This window comes from Ambystoma mexicanum, chromosome 12 (genome assembly GCF_040938575.1).
Source record: "Ambystoma mexicanum isolate Mex_15411 chromosome 12, UKY_AmexF1_1, whole genome shotgun sequence".
In the NCBI taxonomy this organism is placed as follows: Eukaryota; Metazoa; Chordata; class Amphibia; order Caudata; family Ambystomatidae; genus Ambystoma; species Ambystoma mexicanum.
The window spans coordinates 369,635,299-369,655,529 of NC_090936.1; the positions used below are offsets into that span (position 1 = coordinate 369,635,299).

General features: G+C 50.4%; 1 protein-coding gene across 1 annotated transcript in view; it reads left to right on the plus strand.

The window, feature by feature from the left end:
* The first annotated feature begins 439 nt into the window (after positions 1 to 439).
* LOC138513548 (NADH-cytochrome b5 reductase 3-like) overlaps positions 440 to 20,231 on the plus strand; it is a 1,142,086-nt gene continuing 1,122,294 nt past the window's right edge. Inside the window, exon 1 of the mRNA XM_069628494.1 lies at positions 440 to 584. Coding sequence (XP_069484595.1) covers positions 564 to 584 — 21 coding nt within the window. The 5' untranslated portion in view covers positions 440 to 563. The remainder of the gene's footprint in view (positions 585 to 20,231) is intronic.

The window sequence follows — 20,231 nt, forward strand, 5'->3', positions numbered from 1 at the left end:
AAAACTACGTGTTTATTTAATGGGGATTGCTGTCCACATGGCGTGCTACAATATAAACATCAGCGGCGACGCGTAAAACGGGTTTGGTTACTTGCTCCAGGGCAGTGCTTCGCGAGCACTCTGTTCATTTTGGCACTGAATGTCTTAACCTGTCACTTTAGTCTGAATACTAACGTGCAACTGTATTACTGTAACAAGTCGTGATACACCGCCGCCGCGGTAGCATATCATTGTGTAGGATGAAATAATAACGGGACGTGCACACTTTTGCCTGTAATTGTATAAGCAAATATTGTTCTTTTTCTTTATGTACTCCTCAGCCAATATGGAATGTGTCACATGGCATCCAAGCGGGCTGTCGTTAAGTCCGGACTAGTCTGTGACTGGGACACGTGATCTTGTGCTGGAGGAGACGTGTAGGATAGTCCGTTCTCTGTGTCTGCACCATTAGAGTAAGGGACTTCTCACTGCAAGTTAGAACTTTGCGAGACCGTAGATCACCCAAGCAGTTCGTGAACTGCTTTTTCTGGCTACCTTTGCTTCAGGCTTTTCGTTGTACCAAGATGGGAGCACAGATCAGCATGGTAGGTGCCCGAGCGGGAACATTCCGCTGGCTGGAGTCGTCACTACGAAGTGTATATGGCGTTTAAAGCATTCCCTTCTCTGTGGACTGCACCTACGTCTGCCAGGGTTAGGCGTGGCACTTACTGGCGTTTGCCTCTGCCGACACCCTCCGCGCCCCCATTCGCTGGTGTGCGAAGGGTGACATACTCGTAATTCTGTCTAAACTCTAGTTAGTTCTTACCAGAGAACGGTTCTGCTGTTTCTGTAGGACTTATTTTTACCCAATGACCGCAGTAGAGGTTCAATTTAATAAATTCAGATTTTCAGGGTTAATGTGCAGAAAAGTCATAATTCAATTAAAGACGTGGAGGCAAAGTATTATGCTTGCTCTCTTTATTCACTACTTGAGCAGAAAAACGAACGAGTTTCAAACATTAGCAATAAAGCACTTCCTTCTTGAAAGGATAGCCTTTTATTATTGAAAACTCCTTCCAGGTGACTTCGCTCTCATGTCTCTCCACGTAAATCCCTATGAGACTCAATTTTTCTCCTCTTCTGCCGCAGCCTCGAGCTCCTTAACGGAGGCTTGACATAGTCCAAACAAGATGAACCATGGTGCCCAACATGGCACAACATCCTCTACTGACTGGTCTACGCTCCCAGTTGAATCCTGAACAATTCTTCAAGAGCCTGTCGGCTCAGCCGCTGTAACGTCACTTTTTGCTATCTGTCAGAAAATCCTATCCTAGGAAAATCTGACAGGAAAAGTAATGTCATTTTTTGCTACCCGTCAGATAATCCTACTGATAGGAAAAAGTGACGGAAAATCTGACAGCCTAGCCTGTCATTTTTTCCTACCCGTCAGAAAATCCTACCGACAGCAGGCATTGGGCAACCCACCCAGGGGTAGGAAAAAGTGACGGGGTAGGAAAATCTGACAGCCTGACCTGTCATTTTTTCCTACCCGTCAGAAAATCCTACCGACAGCAGGCATTGGGCAACTCACCCAGGGGTATTAGGAAAAAGTGACAGGGTAGGAAAATCTGACAGCCTGACCTGTCATTTTTTCGGTATCCCTACATATTATCCCCACCAAAAATATCGCTGTATATATGGTTTTGTCTTGCCATACGCAATATTTTTGGGGGGATAATTTGTGGGAGCGGTGTTGCAGGGGTGGCTCCCCATACATTTAAAAATAATGCTGGGGTTGCGGGGGGGTGGCCCCTGCAGGGTCCATGGCTCAATATCGCCGCAAAAATATGACGATATTTTTGTGTGGAAATTAACACATGGATCCATTTTTTCCTACCCGTCAGAAAATCCTACCGAGAGCAGGCATTTGCCCGTGTACTGGGAAAGTGGGATAAGTGGAGTAAGAGGTTATGGAAACAATTCCTCTTTTTTCAGTTTGACGACATACACCGTACTGCCTCAAAGTGCATTTTTAAGGATGGCAGCTTGCGCAACCTCTATATGCCCCACCACTGCTTTACTATTTTGATGATTAGTATTGCGAAGACACAATACAAGGACATGATTGTTGACGGCTATAAGCTCAAACAATATTCAACTTAGAGATTTGCCAACAGGTTGAGCTTTGTCTGCACCTTTTTTGGCAACATGTCACAACAGTACTTTACATATTGAAATGTCCATATCATTGGAAATGTTATGTTCTGTTATGTTAAAGGTACTTATATAGCGCACCGTCGCCAACAGAATTGGTCCCCAGGCACTCTGGTGGATCTGTAAACAGGATGAGGGTGGGTAGGGTTAGTCGAGGAGGAGGGGAGTATAATAGTGGGAGACTTGGTATACACCGAGGGCTGGGCTTTGGTACAAGTATGGGATCAGGCGAGGCCTTGTGTGCTGTAGGTTCGCTCTATGTGTTGTTGATGCGATGTGGTAAAGTGCGTGGGGATTGCTGGGATAGAAATGGTTTTGTGAGTGGGTTGAGTATGCAGAAAATTGAGGGTTGGGTTAGTGGGGTCTGTATCCTGGTCCAGGTACTTCTGGTTCTGTTTGGAAAAATGCCACGACCTCCGCACACATAGGGTACATATCTGCATGCAGGTGTGCACTCACTTTTTTATAGCTCGCATGTAGCCGTACAAGAGGTTGCAGTAATGGGGTACACTAATATGGACGAGAAGAGAATTCAGGGAAGGACATAGAGAGAGGGGTACAGGGAAGGAGAGCCGACCGCGGCTTCATTGATTTGTTGGTGTTGCAGCTGTGCTCCTGCTGAAGCCATGTTCCTGTGAGGGCCCTGCCTCACTGATGCCATGCTCTACCCTCTTCTGCCGAGGTCAGCGCAAGGCCAAGCCTGTGGTCTGTGCAGCTCTCTGTACGCATGCGCAGGGACCTCAAGTTTACTTCCACTCAGGCCTGCATGTCTCTGGGGCGCAAGGTCTGCACAGGCACAACTTTAGCCACCAGGGGCATCACGCATCCATTATGTATCGGGCGCAGTCTGCGTGCAAGCAGCGCAGAGGAGGCAGGGAGTGAGACAACAGCCATTGGAACGCTGCAAAAAACACACTCCAGGCCATCATTAACCAGCATTCACTCTCAAGAACATCCAGCCCCTCCGCTCCATCTATAAACACATGTCCATCCCATCCTCGATGGCCTCTCAAATTCACACACTACACAACCACTCGCTGGCGTATTTTCAATGACACCAAAAACTCACTTTGAAACCCTTCCTTCTTGACACCGATAAACCCAGACCCTAACAACTATTATTCGAGGCACAAACGACAGTATACAGAGGCAACGCGTTCGCCTCCTAAAGACCCCGACACCGTTGTACTCACTGGCGTTACATCAAGCACATAACCCCCTCTCACACAGAGACCTTCAATCTATCAAAGAAATAACCCACCTAACAATCTCCTCTGCAAGCGTCCGAATATCTCACTCTAAAAGCACAAACTATCCATCTCCTTCCGTACACAGCAACACCTCCAACGATACGGACCCGTCTATCCACCACAAAAACAATTCACTGTAGATTCTTTCGCACCCACACAGCATACCCACTATTTTCTCTAAACTGTTCGCCAACATAAACCCCTTACACCCCAGACTGCCTCGTTGTAACAAGCTCACAATCCGTCTGCATGCAAACCCCACCGCTGGTCTCACAAAAAAGCCGAACTCGGCCAAGTCACCCGATGTTTCCAGCAACTGAGTGCTAGTTACCCTCACTAATATAATTGCCACCTGTTGAACACATCACAATTCTATACACCCGCCCTCCCCACATCTCTCCTCATCAAGCTTAGCCACTTCGCGATCACCAGCTCCACAAATGCCATTTAATTTCCCCCAAAAGTCCTATCCTCTCGTCCTTCACTACATGAACCCCCTCCAATACGAGACGCTACAATCCCCCTGGACACACATACCCTGACCGCCTAGTCCTTCCAAGTCACACCATAGCTATCTACACACCTTCATAACCCTCCAACAATTCCCTTGATTACTTGTGAACTGATTCACCCATTACCCACCTACTTGGTGCTGGCAGCACGAGCGCCTCTAAGACAACCCCCATTTCAAGGAAGCTCCTCCTCTTCAAACCATTACTCCATCCAACCCTCTCACTAACAATCACAACTTACAACCATACATACAACGAAGCTCTCCTCTTCCTCTCACCACCTCCTGCTGGTACCATCCTTCTTGAAATGCATCCTCCTGGCCCCTCGTTGTACACCGCCTCCCCTGCCAAGACTGTCACTAACGAAAGGAACATATAAGCCACCTCTGTTCATCTATCCACCTATACCCTCGGTACGTACCCTACTTTCCATCTCTTCCCTTCATTCACCCTTCCACTTACTCCTGCCAGCCAAGGTATGTACAGGCCTCACCCATTCCCTCTTCTCCCCTCCGCTGCCCCCTACTCTGTTGCGCCTCTCTCGTATTCTTAAGCCCACTATTCCAGGCTCCTCCCTCCCTACTCCCTCCCTTGTCCCTGGTACGCACTGGCCTTCTTCGCTCTGCTCTTCAGAATGAGACAGTCGCCAGTGCAGATATTGTACTTTAAAAACAGGGAAAATAGAAGTAGTGTTTAATGAAGGTAGTCATGGCCCTTTTTTGAATTTGTAATGCGATGTTTACCATGAACATATCTACTTAAAATGATGCATAAAATAATAAACTGTCAAGCACCAGCACACACAGGGTCAGCGACGAGGTGGGCCCAATGCCACCGAGGTCAGGGGCAGCACCTGGCAGCCCTGTGAGGCCTTTGCCGAAGAGCCAGACGCTCTGCAGGTAGCCAGATTTAGAGCCCCCACGCAGGTTTTTGTTATGAGCGGGACGGGGGCTATCCAGAGGGAGCAGACCAGACTTTTTGGAACACTTCCTTTTAACTTTAATATTTCCAATATATCTTCTATCGCATGCGACGCAGAGCGGCACCACCCGACTGCTTTCACAGGGGGAGCAGGAGCTGTGCTTTATTTGGCTTTCAAAAATGCATATACATAGCGCATCTGAGCGCCGCTTATTGAGGGGGCGAGCGGAGCAGACTCTGCTATTTCGGTGCCCCAGCCCCCAGTGCTTCACTACACACAAACATCACAGAGGCAATATGCCCTGGTCTTTCTACAGCACAATTCCAACCATGGAAGTGACTTTTGAATAAGTTGCCATAAGTAAGCAAAATAGTTATTTAAGAACAAACTTACCTGGAAAGGCAGCAGCAGTACTACTCAGGGATTCTACACCTTTCACCGTCCAATTCAGCAAACAAAGAGGGCTACTACTCCCCAAACCTGTGCATATAAACATTTCCCTGTCTCCCACTATCCAGCCTTGCCTCTGGACAGTCCTCACACCTTGCCCCAGTATTCGGCCAATGTCCTTCTGCCATCCCGTTCACCCCAGCATGCCCTCCCTTTTATCACACTCTCCCATTTGCCAGGCGTCCCTTCCCCTTGGAGCTGCCTGCATCCTTTCCCCCCAAGCTGGTGAATCTCCATGGCTGGTGGGGGGCTCACCACTAGGTGTTAGGTGTCGGGGCCACCAAGAGGCCAATGTGGATAGGTTTGTATGCAGACTGGTGCAGCAGAGGTCCACTGCACACTTTACATAGCGCTACATGCTTCTGCATTTTGGAGCTCGTAGTATTTATTATATGTCAAATTTAATATGGAACTCCAAGTTCCAGGGTGCAACGCGCGGTTGGCTAAAATTATAGGATGGTCCTACCATTTTATACACCATGAGGAGAAACTGTACGATTTGGACAAAGAACAAGTGTGTTGATAATTGTCCAGTAATCAAGGTATCTGCAAAAAAAAAGATGTTTTTGGAGGGGACACCATTGTGTTACCTGACTGGCATACTTTTGTGTTTGTGAAAAATTGTGGTAATTCTGCTACTGGCCAAAAAGGTGGCAGTAATGGAATCACCACTGAACTTGTAATGAGGCCCTTAAGTGTGCTGCTTTCAGCTCAGTTGGGTGTGTGTTGTGCTCGGTCGAGCTATGGGATGCTTGTGTGAGCTATGGGATGCGTGTGTGAGCTATGGGATGCTTGTGTGAGCTAGGGTTTGCTCAGTTGATGTAGTGGGCGGGCATCAAGAAGATGCAATCTAGGGTGGTGTTGATGTCTTGAGAGAAGCCTGTAATGGGATGTAATTGAGTGCTTGGCTATACAGTTCGGGTAAGCTTATGTGGGCGGGTGGGCTGCTGGCGTGAGCTAGGCTGGGTGGGAGCTGTGCTGGGGTGAGCTACGGTGGGGTGCTTGGATGAGCCTCGGTGACAATGGTATTTGCTCTAGTGTCCTAGGACGGGTTGGTGATGTGCTGTGATAAGCTATGTAAGCTTGTTCAGATGCTGGGTGGCTAGGTTATGTGGGCTGGGTGCTGGTATGAACTTAGGTCCAGTGGATGATGAGGTGAATTAGGGTGGGGTTGGTGGGAATAGCTATGGTGGGTGTGGGGCTAGGGTGAACTAGAATGGATGGTTTGCTGGGGTGAATTAGGATCGGCGTGCTAGTCTGTGTCATGCTAGGCTGGGGCGTTTTGCTGGTGTGAGCTACGGTCGGTGGATGTTGTACCTGATGAGCTAGGTGGGTGGGTGCTGTGCTGAGCTGAGCTAGAGTGAGTGGCTAGGGGCTGAGATGAGTTAAAATGTGCGCAGTGTTGGGGGATCTTATAGTGGATAGGATGTTTGGATGACGGGATGCTTTGGTGAGCTTGAGTTGACGGGTGGGGTGCTATAGTGATCTTGTGCTGAAGTGATCTAGGGTGCAGGGGGTGTTGCTAAGAGCTAGAGGAGGGTGATTGTACTGCACAGGTGAGCTAGGGTGGGTAGATTTTATGCTAGTAAGAGTTAGGGTGAGTGGAATGTTTTTTTTGTGGTGAGGTATGTTGTGAGCTAGGGTGGGTGGGTGGTGAGCTGGAGAGAGGAAAGGTCGGGAGTGTACTGATGCAAGCTGGGATTGGTGTGTGGATGGGTTTGCTGAGGCAGCTTATTGTGCCCTGGGTGAGCTACAATAAGTATCGTGCCAGGGCAAGCTAGCCTGGGAAGTTTATGTACTGGAGGGAGCTAGGGTGGATATGTATTGTGCAGGGATTAGTTGGGGTAGATGGGTGGCATGCTGCGGAGAGCTAGGGTGGGTCGGTGTTATGCTGGGGAGCTAGGGCAGGCTGACGTTGTTGGGTAAGCTTGTGTAGGATGAGGCAAAGTGGTTTGTTGAAGTTTGGTGGGGTGTGTGAGGTCGGGTGAGGTGTCAGAGAGTTTGTGTGACTGGGGAGAATGGGGCGCTGGGGTGAACTCAGGTTTTCTGGGATGCTTTGGCGGTGGTTGGATAGGTGGGCTGCTGGGTTGAGCTATGTTGAATGAGTTGTGCTTGTTTTTATTGCATTTGCATTGGGGTGAATGCTTGGCTGAGCTAGGGTTCCTGGGTGTGGTAGGTTGTGCTGGGGTGAGGTAGGTTTGCTAAGGTGCGCAAGGGTGGTTGGGTTGCTGGGGTGAGCCGCATGTGTTGCAGTGATGTAGCTGGGCTGGGAGTGATCAGGGAGTCATAGGGTATGGGGTGGGCTAGGGTATGGGAGTGAGCTTGGGTGGGTTCTTAGGGTGTGTGTGTTGGTATGATGCTGCAACCAGCAGGGGGGATTCTAGGTGAGGAAGGGTGGGTAGAGGGTTAGGTGTGATCCGGGGGTAGCAAGTGTGGGTGAGCTATTGAGATGCTTGGGTGAGCGTGGGTGGGTGGACTCCTGGGGTGAGCTCTGGGTGGGTTGCTGGGGCACGCTGGATTGGGTGGGTGGTGTGTTGCCTTGAGGTGACCTAACTTGTGTGAGTGGGGTGTTGGGGTGAGCTATGGTGTTCTGGGGCTAGTTATGAAAAATGGGTTGTTGTGCCTGGATGAGCTAGGGATGGTGGGTATTGTGCTAGGGTAAGCTAGGGTCCTCAAGCGTATCTGCTATTGTTAGCCTAGGTGGGAGGGGTCCTGGGGTCAGTGTGGAGGTGGGGTGATATTATGTTGGATGAGGCGAGCTAATGTGATGAGGTTGGGTGAGCAGGTGACATGGTTGGGTGGGTGCTGTAGATGGGGTGATGTGAGGTAGTGGGGGGTTGGTTTGGTTGAGGAAAGGCGGTGGTTGGGTGGAATTAGGTGTATTAGTGGGGTGCTTGGGGGCGGTCTGAAATTTCTGGTTTAGGGTGAGGTGAGGTCGTTGGGACAGGCTGGGTGGATGAAGTGAGGTGGGGTGGGGTTGGGTGTGGTGAGCTTTAGGCTGGCATGTGCTAGGGTACATGGATGGAGGAAGCTGGGGCAGGTAAATCCTACAGAGAGCAATTTTTGACTGTGTACAAGGAAAGTGGGGGGTACATGTCAACTGCTAGGCACTAGGCACATTTGACAATCTACAGGATGACCAAACTGTGACCAAAAAACTCTTATCATGTTGGATTATTCTATGCATTTCGGAGTGCTACTCCATTGCTGTAAAAGATGTCCCTGAAAATCCCACTCCACCATGGGAGTGGCAACCACTTTGTCTCTCCAAAGAGGTGTACCAATGAAGGACATTAGCAATGCCACAACCTGGTCCTCACTCCATAATTTCTCAAAACATTGCTGATTAGACACCCTATCGGGCAAGGACGCTTACTGTGAAAGTGCGGTTCTGCATAATATCATGTGTTAATTACACTTCCACAAAAGAATCCACTTCTCCCACCTCTATCTCCAAAACTGCTATCGGAGTCTATCAAAGATGAGGAATCTGTTGGGAGGACACAATCCATCAGAATAACAAATTACTTTCCCCATGTAATGTTTTTTCTTGTTCCTCCCACGGGTCCCTCATCACCCTCCCAGCCTACCCCTCTAACCTTTGGTGAATTTGTTATCACTTCTCTCTTTCAACACCCATGCGGGTTATTTAATTCTTCAAAACGGATGAGCAGAAAGAGGGAAAAACTAGGAACTGAGACCGATTGCGCAATGTGTGGTATTATAATATCATCGTCCCGTCCGGACGTTGGAATGATAACTGTCATGGGATGCTGAAGCCGCACAGCTCCCCCCTGTGGTCAAAATATTTTCAGAGACTGCATAGGAGGATACCAATACACCAAAGATGAGGAATCTGTGAGATGAACATCCACCAGAAAGAACATTACCATGGGTAAGTAATTTGTTGTTTCCATCCGCTTGCAGTGGTAGAACCAAGTAGTAAAGCTGTCTCTGTTAAAATACCCGGAATTTCACTAGACCAAACTACTGCTCAATGTCTTTAAAATCCTTGTAGATTATTTGATGGTGGCCTACCGGGTACCCGTTTGTTTTGTTTACAATGGATACAGCCTTCCGAAGTCATAAAAATGCCACTGTATTAGTGCTGCCCCCATACAAGGCGTTTTGCGGCACCAGAGTCTGTGGAAAAGGGTGTTGCTCGATGTGCTCAGAAAGCGTTGCATCAGATTCTAGCATGGACACCGCCTCATGTTCCCACAATGTGCGTACTGACATCCCCAGGCCTTCCAATGATACACTTTATCATAGTTCTACAATACAGGTGCCCGTGAGCTGTTATTGTTAGTGGATTTAAATCATTTTATGGGTTGCATTGGGAGCAACCGTGATGAAATCAGCCATTGAACTTAAAGGCGCTGGGTAACCCGTCAATTACAGCATAGCCATCCAAATAATATGGGCCCACCTTATGCCTGCTGCCTTCCCGTAATGCTGTTTGTACAAAGATACCTTCACTTTCCATACAGTAGGCACTGTGTGCACAGCGTGGAATAACATTTTCGGAGTACGGTGGTAGTGGTCGTAGGCATTAAGGCGATGGTCTCTGGTATGTTCAGCAATCGCAGCATAGAACCCAGTACTCCAGGTATGCTCAGCAACCGCAGCAAAGGGCCCAGTGTTTAACAAGTAACCCATAGCATAGAATGCAAGATGGAACTAGCATCCCACATAAGTAGGCAAGACCCAAGAAACACCAAGCGCCCCCATAGCAGAGTCCACAATTAACCCAAATCCACACAGCAAGGATCAAGATAAACAACGAATAGCATTGTGCACAAACTTTCAGCACCCTGCGACAGAGCCCACGAGTTACCCAGAAATCTATATCCTAAAACCAAACTATAGCCTGCAATGAATAGCACCGTGCCCTAGCTATATCCAGCACTGCGAAACAGGGCCCAAGATATACCCAGCAACCCATACCATAACACCCAAGATATAACCTGCAACAAATTGCATCGTGCACAAGCTACAACTGGCACCCTGCAACAGGGCCCACGATTTACCCAGTAACCCACACCATACCAAACCCATACATAATACCCAAGCTATAACCTGCAACAAATAGCCTTGTGCCCAAGCTACATCCAGCACCCTGCAACAGGGCCCACGATATACCCAGAAACCCATACCATAAGAAACCCATACCTTAACACCCAGCTATAACCTGCAACAAACATCATTGTGTCCAAGCTACACCCAGCACCACACAACAGAACACACGATTTACCCAGAAACCCATACCATAACAAACCCATACCATAACACCCACGCTACAACCTGCAACAAACAGCATTGTGTCCAAGCTACATCCAGCACCCCGCAACAGGACCCAAACCTTAGCCCGGGCCCAGAATGGCCTGAGATTTACCCAGCTGGCAGCAACCCATAGCACCAAAAATAGAACTGGGGAATTACCAGGGCACACTGCAAACCATGTATACAGTCAGCACTCAAACAAAACATGGGCCAATTCAGTTAGCACACTTTTTTTGCTATTTGTATAATACTGAATATTGAAAATAGGTTTTGCAGCAGTGCATATTACATGTTTTTTTTTTTTTCCTCTCGGACAAAGTGCTGTTTCCAATGTTGGTTCCTGCATTCGAGCAGTGTGGCAATCGGAGCTTTCTACTGAATTGTGCTGTTTACCTTAATAACAAGAGTCAATAAACGTGACTACACTTTTCAACTCTGGGAAATGAGGGGTTTGCTGGCGTCATCTGCTCTGTGTAGAGTGTAGCCTTGACAAGGAAACTAATGCACGACGCATGCGCAGAAAGCCGGATTTATCACGAATATGTACGTGTATGTGAACTAAGTGCATTATTATCACATTAATAATGCACTTAGTTCACGTACACGTACATATATATTTGGGATGGATTCTTTCATATGTCTTGTAGATTTAGTGCTTATTAGAATCCTGGGAGCTTATAAATACAGTGTCCAGTGCATTTCATCCGCTGGGTTTGTGCTTTTTTCATCTGTTTTCGAGTCGCTTGTTACGCGGCTTCACCTTGTTCTGTTACTTTAGTGAGCCTGGCTCTCGTCAAGTTACAAAAACATCACCCCGGGGACCCCAGAAAGACAGGCACATCATGTTCCTGGTGTCAAAAAATCCTATCTGTTAAGTACTGACTGAGCATGCGCACGTATGCTCAATCAGCAAGATAGGATTTTCTGGCAGATAGGAAAAAGTGACGTTCCACCGCCACTCCTAAAAGAGTAACATGTTAAGAGACATTGATATATGACACCAGGATGGGCAATCACATGCTGCTCCTCCTCCCCCTTCCCTCAGCCTCGTTACTTGCACCCCTTTGCACGCATTGCTCAGCAAGCATCCACTGTCCTCTCGATACTCAGTGATTGCATGGGTGGGATAATACTTTGCCTCTGTTTCTTTAATAGAATTATACATTTCCTGTACGTTAGTCTGAAAAATCTGAATTTTATGTGTAGACCCGTAGACGCATATTATGCCTGGTCAAAACGTAGTTGCCACCAACGAGAGGCTACCTGTTCCACAGGCTTAAAGTAAAAGGTCTTGCAGGTCAATTCATTCGGCGGTTTCCATTATACCGTGGAGCAGGCCCCACTGAGGAAAGCCTTTGATGCCATGGCGCTGAATGTGCACTGAATCTCTCGATGTCAATCCCTGCCTGGAGCATGGTCCACCTGACTCAGCGGGCTAGGGTGGCTACTGACACTGCTTTAAAAGGATTTAACAGTGCAATGAACAAACTGCTGTCTCTTGAGGTCTGAGGGGTTCGATCTTGCTTCATAGAGTTCTGACGGGACATAGTTTCGGCTGTCCTGGGAACCTAAGGAAGGATACGGAGGCGATGGCATTCTTGGTCGTTCTCACCAGAAATGTGACTCCTGCCTGCAGGGAAGTCACTTGGGGGTTGCCAGCTGTAGCAGCTGCTATCAATGCCCCCCTCTCTGCTACCCCCAGACCTGTCCATGCTACCCCATGCCACTGAGCAAAGAGGCATTGCCAAGAGCAGATACGTGTTGCACCTGAAAAAGATGGTTGTGAATGCAGCTAAATGTGCCACAGCTTTTTTCACCTGGAATCTCCATCTCCTTAGCTGGAGAAATACAGGAATGCAGGAAAAACCATGAAGCGTCCATCACTAACAAGTTGGCAGTCCATTAGTCAAGCATTCCTGAATGGTTGGGTTCAGAGGCGGGATGTCTGTGTAGCCCATACCCAGTACTGTAGCAACAGGAAGGCTTTGAGGGCTAGGTATAGCTAGCAGGGAACGGGTAAGAGCAGCCTGCAGAAAACAGTGATGGCACAGCATGAACGCAATTCTCATCTGCTTCTCGTCTGCTATATATTTGGAAGGATCTGTAAGGAAGGCATTATATCAACAGTAAGACAGACAGAATTGACCACAGTTCAAGGGTGTTTATTAAACTTCAAAAAGGGTTTGAAAAACGCCTAACTAATCCTAAATCTACAGATGGGAGAAAGCTACGACCATCAAATAATAATGCAGTCCTAGTGATGTCTTGTTAAAAATAAAAGGGCCTATAAACGTATTGCCTTTCCTTGCCGCTAGATACAAATAGTGTGGGACACAGTGTTGGCAAAAAGAAAGAACTGTTCACAAAATTATATGTCAGGATGTTCAGGCAGTTGGACTCCCTTCCCCATGTTTTCAGCACAGGAGAAGGCAGTTCACTCAAGCATAGCACAATCTCTGGCTTCTTTAGCACGAGGATACAGTTCAATCATTAGCAGCAGGGCCTTCTGTGCTCAAGTCTCTTTGCCTATCAAAGTTTCTTCATGCAGAGTGCCTAATGCGACAAAACATATGAGTTATTTTCCTCTTTCAGATTTTCACAAGTGCTCAATTCTTCACCCTGGGCTCAGATCCCTTTACCACAAACTTTGCATCCCCCTCATCTGGACTTAGATCCTCTTGCACATTGTTCGTAAGATATTCTTTCTCGGGTGACTCACGGTTCACCCATGTTCCCCCCCCCCTCAGTCGGGCTCAGATCCCTTTTTAACACAGTCTCCTTCAGCCGGGCTCAGACCGTGTTACATAACTAAGAACGTGGACAAACAGACAGAGCATTAGCAATAAGACAGGCACATTCACCAGAGCGTATCAAGTCTAGTAAGGCTGCTCATAGTTCAGATTACACAACTGCCTGATCTGGTGATGGGGGAGAGGATAGGAGCTCCAAGTCAGCATGCTGTTCAAATAGCTACAAAACTCTGTCCACACGTTTTTGGGGCGAGCGTTCACAGGCAGTGTGTTGATATAGTCCTCCTCACACACCTGTGTCCAGGTAAGAGCCCTTAACCACATTTCTAGCGAAGGGGGGGATCGCTGCTCCCAGCACTGCAGGATGCATCTCTTAGCCACTATAGCCCCCACATTCAAGAATTTAGCAACACGCTTTGCCCCAGTCCCCTCCCACAATCCGAACAACACAGCCAGGGGATCAGGGTCAATCCGGAACCCCACCATCTCTGAGAGGGCCTCGAGCACAGCCTCCCAGAACAGAGCCAGCGCCCCGCAGGACCAGAACATATGGGCGTGATCAGCTTCCTTGGATCTGCATCTCTGGCATACGTGAGGCTGATGCGATTTCCCAACCACATGAGGTGTATAATACAGGCGATTAAGTAGCTTATATTGCACACATCTAAATCTAGAGTTGAGGGAGACCTTACGTGTGTGTGTACACATTTTCGCCCACATATCGTCCGTGATTTCCAACCCCAGTTCATGGCTCCAAGCGTCCCGAACCTTGTGGGATGATTCTGCAGATTGTGCTATCAGCATTTTATACAGGGCGGATACTATGCCCCTACCCCCTGCAGAATTAGCAATGTAGCAGATCTCAGGGGGTTCGTCCGGGTACGAAGGCCACATGTCCTGCACTGCCGCTCTGAGTCTAAAGTATTGCAGTAACTCCAGTGGTGACTCGGAGTGTCCTGGCCTCCATGTCTGCAGGGTGATGAATTTCCCCTCGGGGAACAAGTGGGAGAGCACACGATACCCCAGGTCCAGCCAGTGTCGCATGAGGATTTTATCCTGTGTGGGGGCGAGGCCTGGGAATGACCATAAGGGCAACCATTTATAGTACGGGTGGGGTTCGGAGTGGGATTGCAGAATCTGTTTCCATGCCCTGATTGTGGTGGCCACTGGGTCGGCCGGGGCATCAGAATGATACAGGTGGAAGAGGATCAGGGACATAACATTCACCTCCTCGGTTGCCAGGATCTCGAGTTTGACCTGAGGAGGAGGGTCTTGGTGTTTATACCAGTGTGTTGCATGTTGAGCTTGTGCTGCAATCCAGTATTGGGTTAGATCCGGTGCGTTAAAACCCCCCTTCTCGTAGGGTAAAGTCATATGCTTTCATTTCCTGCGGACGGCACCAGAATGCCATAGGAACCGGGCGCACCCCGCATGCAGGTGCGTGAAATAGTGCTTCCCGGGCCAGAGCGGGACGTTAGCGAATATGTATAGAAGCTTTGGAACTATAATCATTTTGATTAGCGATAGTCTCCCTGACAGGGACAGGGGGAGGTTACACCACCTCTTCATTCTGGCTTCTGCATATTGTGCGGCAGCCACATAGTTGTCAGCCAATAAGGAGGATCTCGACAGGGATACCTGGACCCCTAGATACTTGATGCCTTCAGGGGCCCACCTGAGTGGGAATTCGCATGTCGGTTGGGGAGTTGCAGGTGTGAGAGGGAAGATGTCTGACTTGGTGTAATTTATGGTGAAGCCCGAGAATGTACCTATTTTGATTATCTCACGGATGATTGGTCAAGATGGACCGAAGGGTCCCTGATGTACAGAAGCACGTCGTCCGCATACAGTGATATGATTTCGGGCGTGTCACGCAGACGTATCCCCTTGCGAGTATGTTTGTCTCTTACACTATCCGCCAGGGGCTCGATAGCCATCGCGAATAGTAGGGGGGAAAATGGGCACCCCTGGCACGTCCCTCTATGGAGGGTGAAGGAAGCCGACAGATGAGAATTAACCAGGACTCTGGCCACAGGGTTGCTATAAAGCAGTTTGATGTAAGAGAGCATGCGTGGGCCGATCCCCATCTTCTCCAGCACCGCCCATAGGTATTGCCATGAAACCATATCAAACGCCTTTTGGGCATCTAGTGTCACAGCAACCGCGTTAGCTTTAGTGTCAATTCTAGAGATGACATTGAACAGTCGCCGGATATTTAAAGCAGTGGAGCGGGCAGGGACAAAGCCACTTTGGTCCGGGTGGATCAAATATGTCATGATGGGGAGGAACCTGTTCGCAATGATCTTGGCAAATATTTTGGGGTCTGTATTCATGAGAGAAAGAGGTCTGTAAGAGCCGCACTCCTCCGGAGGCTTGCCCGGCTTAGGGAGCATGGTGATGGTGGCCTCGCGCAGGGACAGAGGGAGAGTGGCAAGGCGGAGCGATTCGGTCCACACCTCATGTAGGCGTGGGGCCAGTAAAGCAACATGCTCCTGATAAAATTCGGCGGTTAGGCCATCCGGGCCGGGAGCCTTGCCCTTGGGGAGGGCTGAGATGGCTACGGTTATCCATTCAAGGGTGATGGGGGCGTCCAATTGCTCTTTAGTGGCGTGGGATATATAGGACATGGGGTTAACCTCAAGGAGGAAATCCAGGTCTTGCGGGCTATGCTCGCGCTGCGGGGCGTAGAGGGCAGCATAGAATTCTGCAAAGGTCTCAAGAATGGGTTGGTCAGACCAATGCCGCACTCTGTTTTTGTCCCTGATACTATCAATCCGGGTTCTGCCCCCCTCAATCCGGGCCAGCCTGGCCAGGGTTCGACCAGGTCTTTCCCCCTCGCCATACTTCCGAGCCGTAATGGGTCAGGCGTAGTACTGTATCTCCCTGAGGGCATGGGACTCAAAGGTTTCCAGTTCCGTTCGTATCTGCGCCAACTTGGGTGGGGAGGGAGCAGAGGCGTATTCATGCTCTAGTTCCTTGAGTTTGGTCTCGGAGCATTGTAAGGAGTTCCTAATGTCTTTCAGGACCCCTGCTTCCCTGGAGATGCACATCCCTCTGATGAACACCTTAAATGCCTCCCACCGAACCCCGTCGGTTGTGTCGTGACGTTCGTTATCAAAAAACGAAGTGATATCTGCAAGGATTTCAGCCTTGAAGACTATGTCGTGTAATGCCTCTGATTTGAAGCGCCAGTTGGAGCGGCGAGGGAGGGCAGGCTGCAGAGTAATGTCCAGTGTCACTGGGGAATGGTCGGAAAGCGTGCGTGGTAATATCTGCATGCTGAGAATTTTCCCCATGAGCCCAGCCGACAGAAGGAAGAGATCAATTCTGGAGTGGCTGTCGTGTGCAGAGGAGTAAAATGTGCACTCCCTAGCCAGTGGGTTAAGTGCTCTCCAGGCGTCGACTAGGCCAGCGGGGACCATGTGTGCATGGAGCCGGTGAGCGGCTCTGGATATCGTCCTGTGTGCAGTGCCTGATCTATCCAGCACAGAGTCTAATAGATTCATGTCCCCCACCCCCCCACCCCCCCCAGATGATTGGGACCCGACATATCTCTGGAGCAGGATGTTGTCATCGAAAAAATCGGGAGCATCTATGCTCGGAGCGTATGTGTTAACCAAGAGGCACTCTGTGTTAGCTAGCAGACAATGGTGGATCACATACCTACCCTCTCGATCTATGTGACTAATGCGTAGGGAGAATTCCACAGATTTGTGAATGAAGGTGAGGACACCCCTGGACTGAGAGGAATATGCCGTGTAATATTTATTGGTGCCCCATGTCGGTGCCAGAGAGGATGAGGTGTGCGAGGGCGTGGGTTTCTTGTAAAAGGAGTATTTTGACCCCATGCCTCTGAGCGTACGCCGTTATCCTGCGGGCCTTCGTAAAATTGCTGAGCCCCCGGATGTTCCATGACATTAGCCTAATAGCTAAGTTTCAGTTTTATGGGGCATCCCAGCACCGCGTGGCCTTGTTTGCTGACCATGTGATGGTTGTCGATGCAATGGCGCACCATTCCCCCCTCCAAGCCACTACCTCCTTGCCATTATTGATATAACATCCCACAACTGTACCCCCCACCCTCACTGCCCACCCCAACTCAGCAGTGCACAAAGACCCACCTGAAGACCTGATGCAGGCGTGCCAAACCCAACAGGGCACCGCCCACCTTTACGCCCAACTGGGGCGCAACCAGTGATCATAACATGCCAAACTCGGCATTGCAGCTGCAGCGGGGGTCGCTGCTGCCGTGAACCCAACTTAAGTGAGAGATTGGTGCAGTGCCCTGTGGATCGTACAGCGATATTGAGTATTACAATTTCTGGGAGCCATGACAACAGGTTACAACTAGCAGAGGATACACAGGATGCAAAATCCATAAGTTCAACAAGGGAGATGCAGACGACGAGTCTGACGGTGCACAAGGAGGCCCACTTATGAGGGACAGGGCGAATGTCCTCAACAATCATCTATTGGCTCACCAACCGGGTCAGGAAGTGGAATGTGGGATTCAATGAATGTCACTGCTTCCTCAGGCACTGTGAAGAAATCTAACTTATTGCGATGGGTGAGCTTCAGCCGTGCCGGGAACAACATGGCATATTCAATTTTCCTCTCTCTAAGCAGCTTTTTCACGCCGTTGAACTGTCTGCGCTCCATTTGGACACTGACGGAGAAGTCCGGTAAGATTCAGATAGTTTGAGACTCCAGTTTCAGCTCCCCCTTCTCCCGAGCCAAGCGTAGTATGTGATCTCTATCTCTAAAGCTTAGAACCTTAGCAATGATCGTCCTAGGGAAATCGCCCGGCTTGGGACGGGGGGTCATCGGCCGATGAGCGCGCTCAATCGTGAAGAACGGAGAGAGTTGGGGATTGCCCAAGAGGTCTCTTAGGAGATTTTCAACAGCCAGTTCCATCTTGCCTTTGAGGGAGGACTCCGGGACCCCCACAATGCGGATATTGTTCCTGCGGGATCTGGACTCAAAGCCGTTACATTTCGCCATGACTTGTTTCATATCACGCACCAGGTCAGAGACCATGTTTTGGAGAGTGTGCACCTCATCCTCGTTGGCCCCGATTCTGGTCTCGGCCTCCACCAGCCTGGCGCCGTGCTGATCCAGTTTGGCTCGCATAGAGGCCACACTAGCATTAATGTCATCCAGTTTCTCGTGGAATGACGCAAAGTTCTTCGAATACACTGGAGCACCACAGGGCAGTCTTTGCGGGGTGTTAGCCCGTGGGCTTGGGTCCCTTGAGTATAACAGTATCAGGAAGAGGAGGAGGGTCTCAATCTCCCATTAAACAAGAGACCAAACGCAGTATATGGGTAGGGGTGAGCTGTATGCTAGGCAACGGCGTTCCAGGGCGCCGGCGGCTCCGTGCGGAGATGGTCGGTGCGTCCGCTAGTCCAATGCAGCAGCGTAACCAAGGCGGGGAGCCAGTCGAGCTGCTCCGTAGGGCCAGGAGGGACCGAAGCCTCCAGTGTCAGAGGCGATGGGCAGCACAATCGGAGGCCACTTGGCGGGTACAGAGTGTGGGTGGCTGGGTGCGGGGCCCAGCGACCGCCCAGGTGGCAAACAGAATGTGAACAGGGCAGGTCTCCACTGGCGCTGCCCACCCCAGTCTGGGGAAGCCGCAGAAGTGCCCCAGGCAGTGGGTCCACAGGAGGAGGGCTGCCCCGGCTGCGGCGTAAAAGGATCTTGCAGGGGGGGAGCAGCGCCGCACTGAACCTCGGGCCAGGGGGGGGGGCGCACAGTCACGTTTAAGTCCCAGGGCCTGTGGGCCTGTGGCAGCTTGGTGTGTATAGGATCTTTAGGGCCGGTAGGATGTGCGTTGCAGGCAAGTAATGCGCGTGGTGAACACTTAGAAGCACAGTACGTACCAGCTTCATCTCCCCCAGCTCCTCACCTGCAGATGTACAGCATCAGGCTCCCCGCTGCAGCAGAGGCCCAACCACCGCCGTACCGCCCCCAGGTGACCAGGTGGGATGTATACAGGCAGGCTGCAGAGTCTGAGATCGCGGCGGGGGCGGCGGTCATCCCAGCATTACGGGCGCACCCGACAGGGGCAGTCGGCGGGCCAGGTGCAGGCGGGGAGGCCACGTCATCTCCGAGGCAGCCGGACCGCCCCAGCAGCTCCCACGGGGGTGGACAAGTCGGCGGGGGAGCCGCCAGTCGAATCCGGCTCGACAACTCCAGGGCGACGGGCCGCTCCAGCAGCCCCCGCGGTGCAGAGCAAGTCAATCCGGCAGCCGCAGGTAGGATACAGCCATCACGTCCGTGCGCCTCCAGGGGGCGAGCCGACAAAGAGTGGCCGCCCAGGCCCAGGCTAGCGACAACCCCAGGTGCACTTCACCACAGGGAGAGCGGGGCCGGGGGAAGAAGCGTCGCCCCAGAGACGCTCAGGCGGCCAGGCGCGCAGGCGCCCGGGGAAGGAGAAAATCGGGCCTGCCGCTCTAGGCGGCAGCACACGGCTCAGCAGGGCATCAAAAGCAGGCAGCCGACCAGCGCGAGATAGAGAACCGCAGTCCCAGCAGCATACGGGGGGCCGGGCCCGCAGTAACAGCACGCGGCCCGGCAGGTCTCAGTTGTCGGGTAGCCAGCCCAGAAGGAGAAAGTGCCCCATTCAGCATTAAAGTTCAGATTTTCGCCCCGACACGGATCTGTGTGTTGCTCCGGGGTTAACAAACACGATGCGCTCGTTCCCAGCGTTGGATGATGCAAGGAACCGCTGATGCAGGCGGATATTCAGCAGTCGGGTCACGGAGCTAAAAAGCTAGGCAGCCATCTGCTCAACAGCACCCCCGTACAATTTCTTTTTTAAAAACTTTTTTTCATGCAGAGTTTCAATTGACATCTGCGCCAATTTATATAG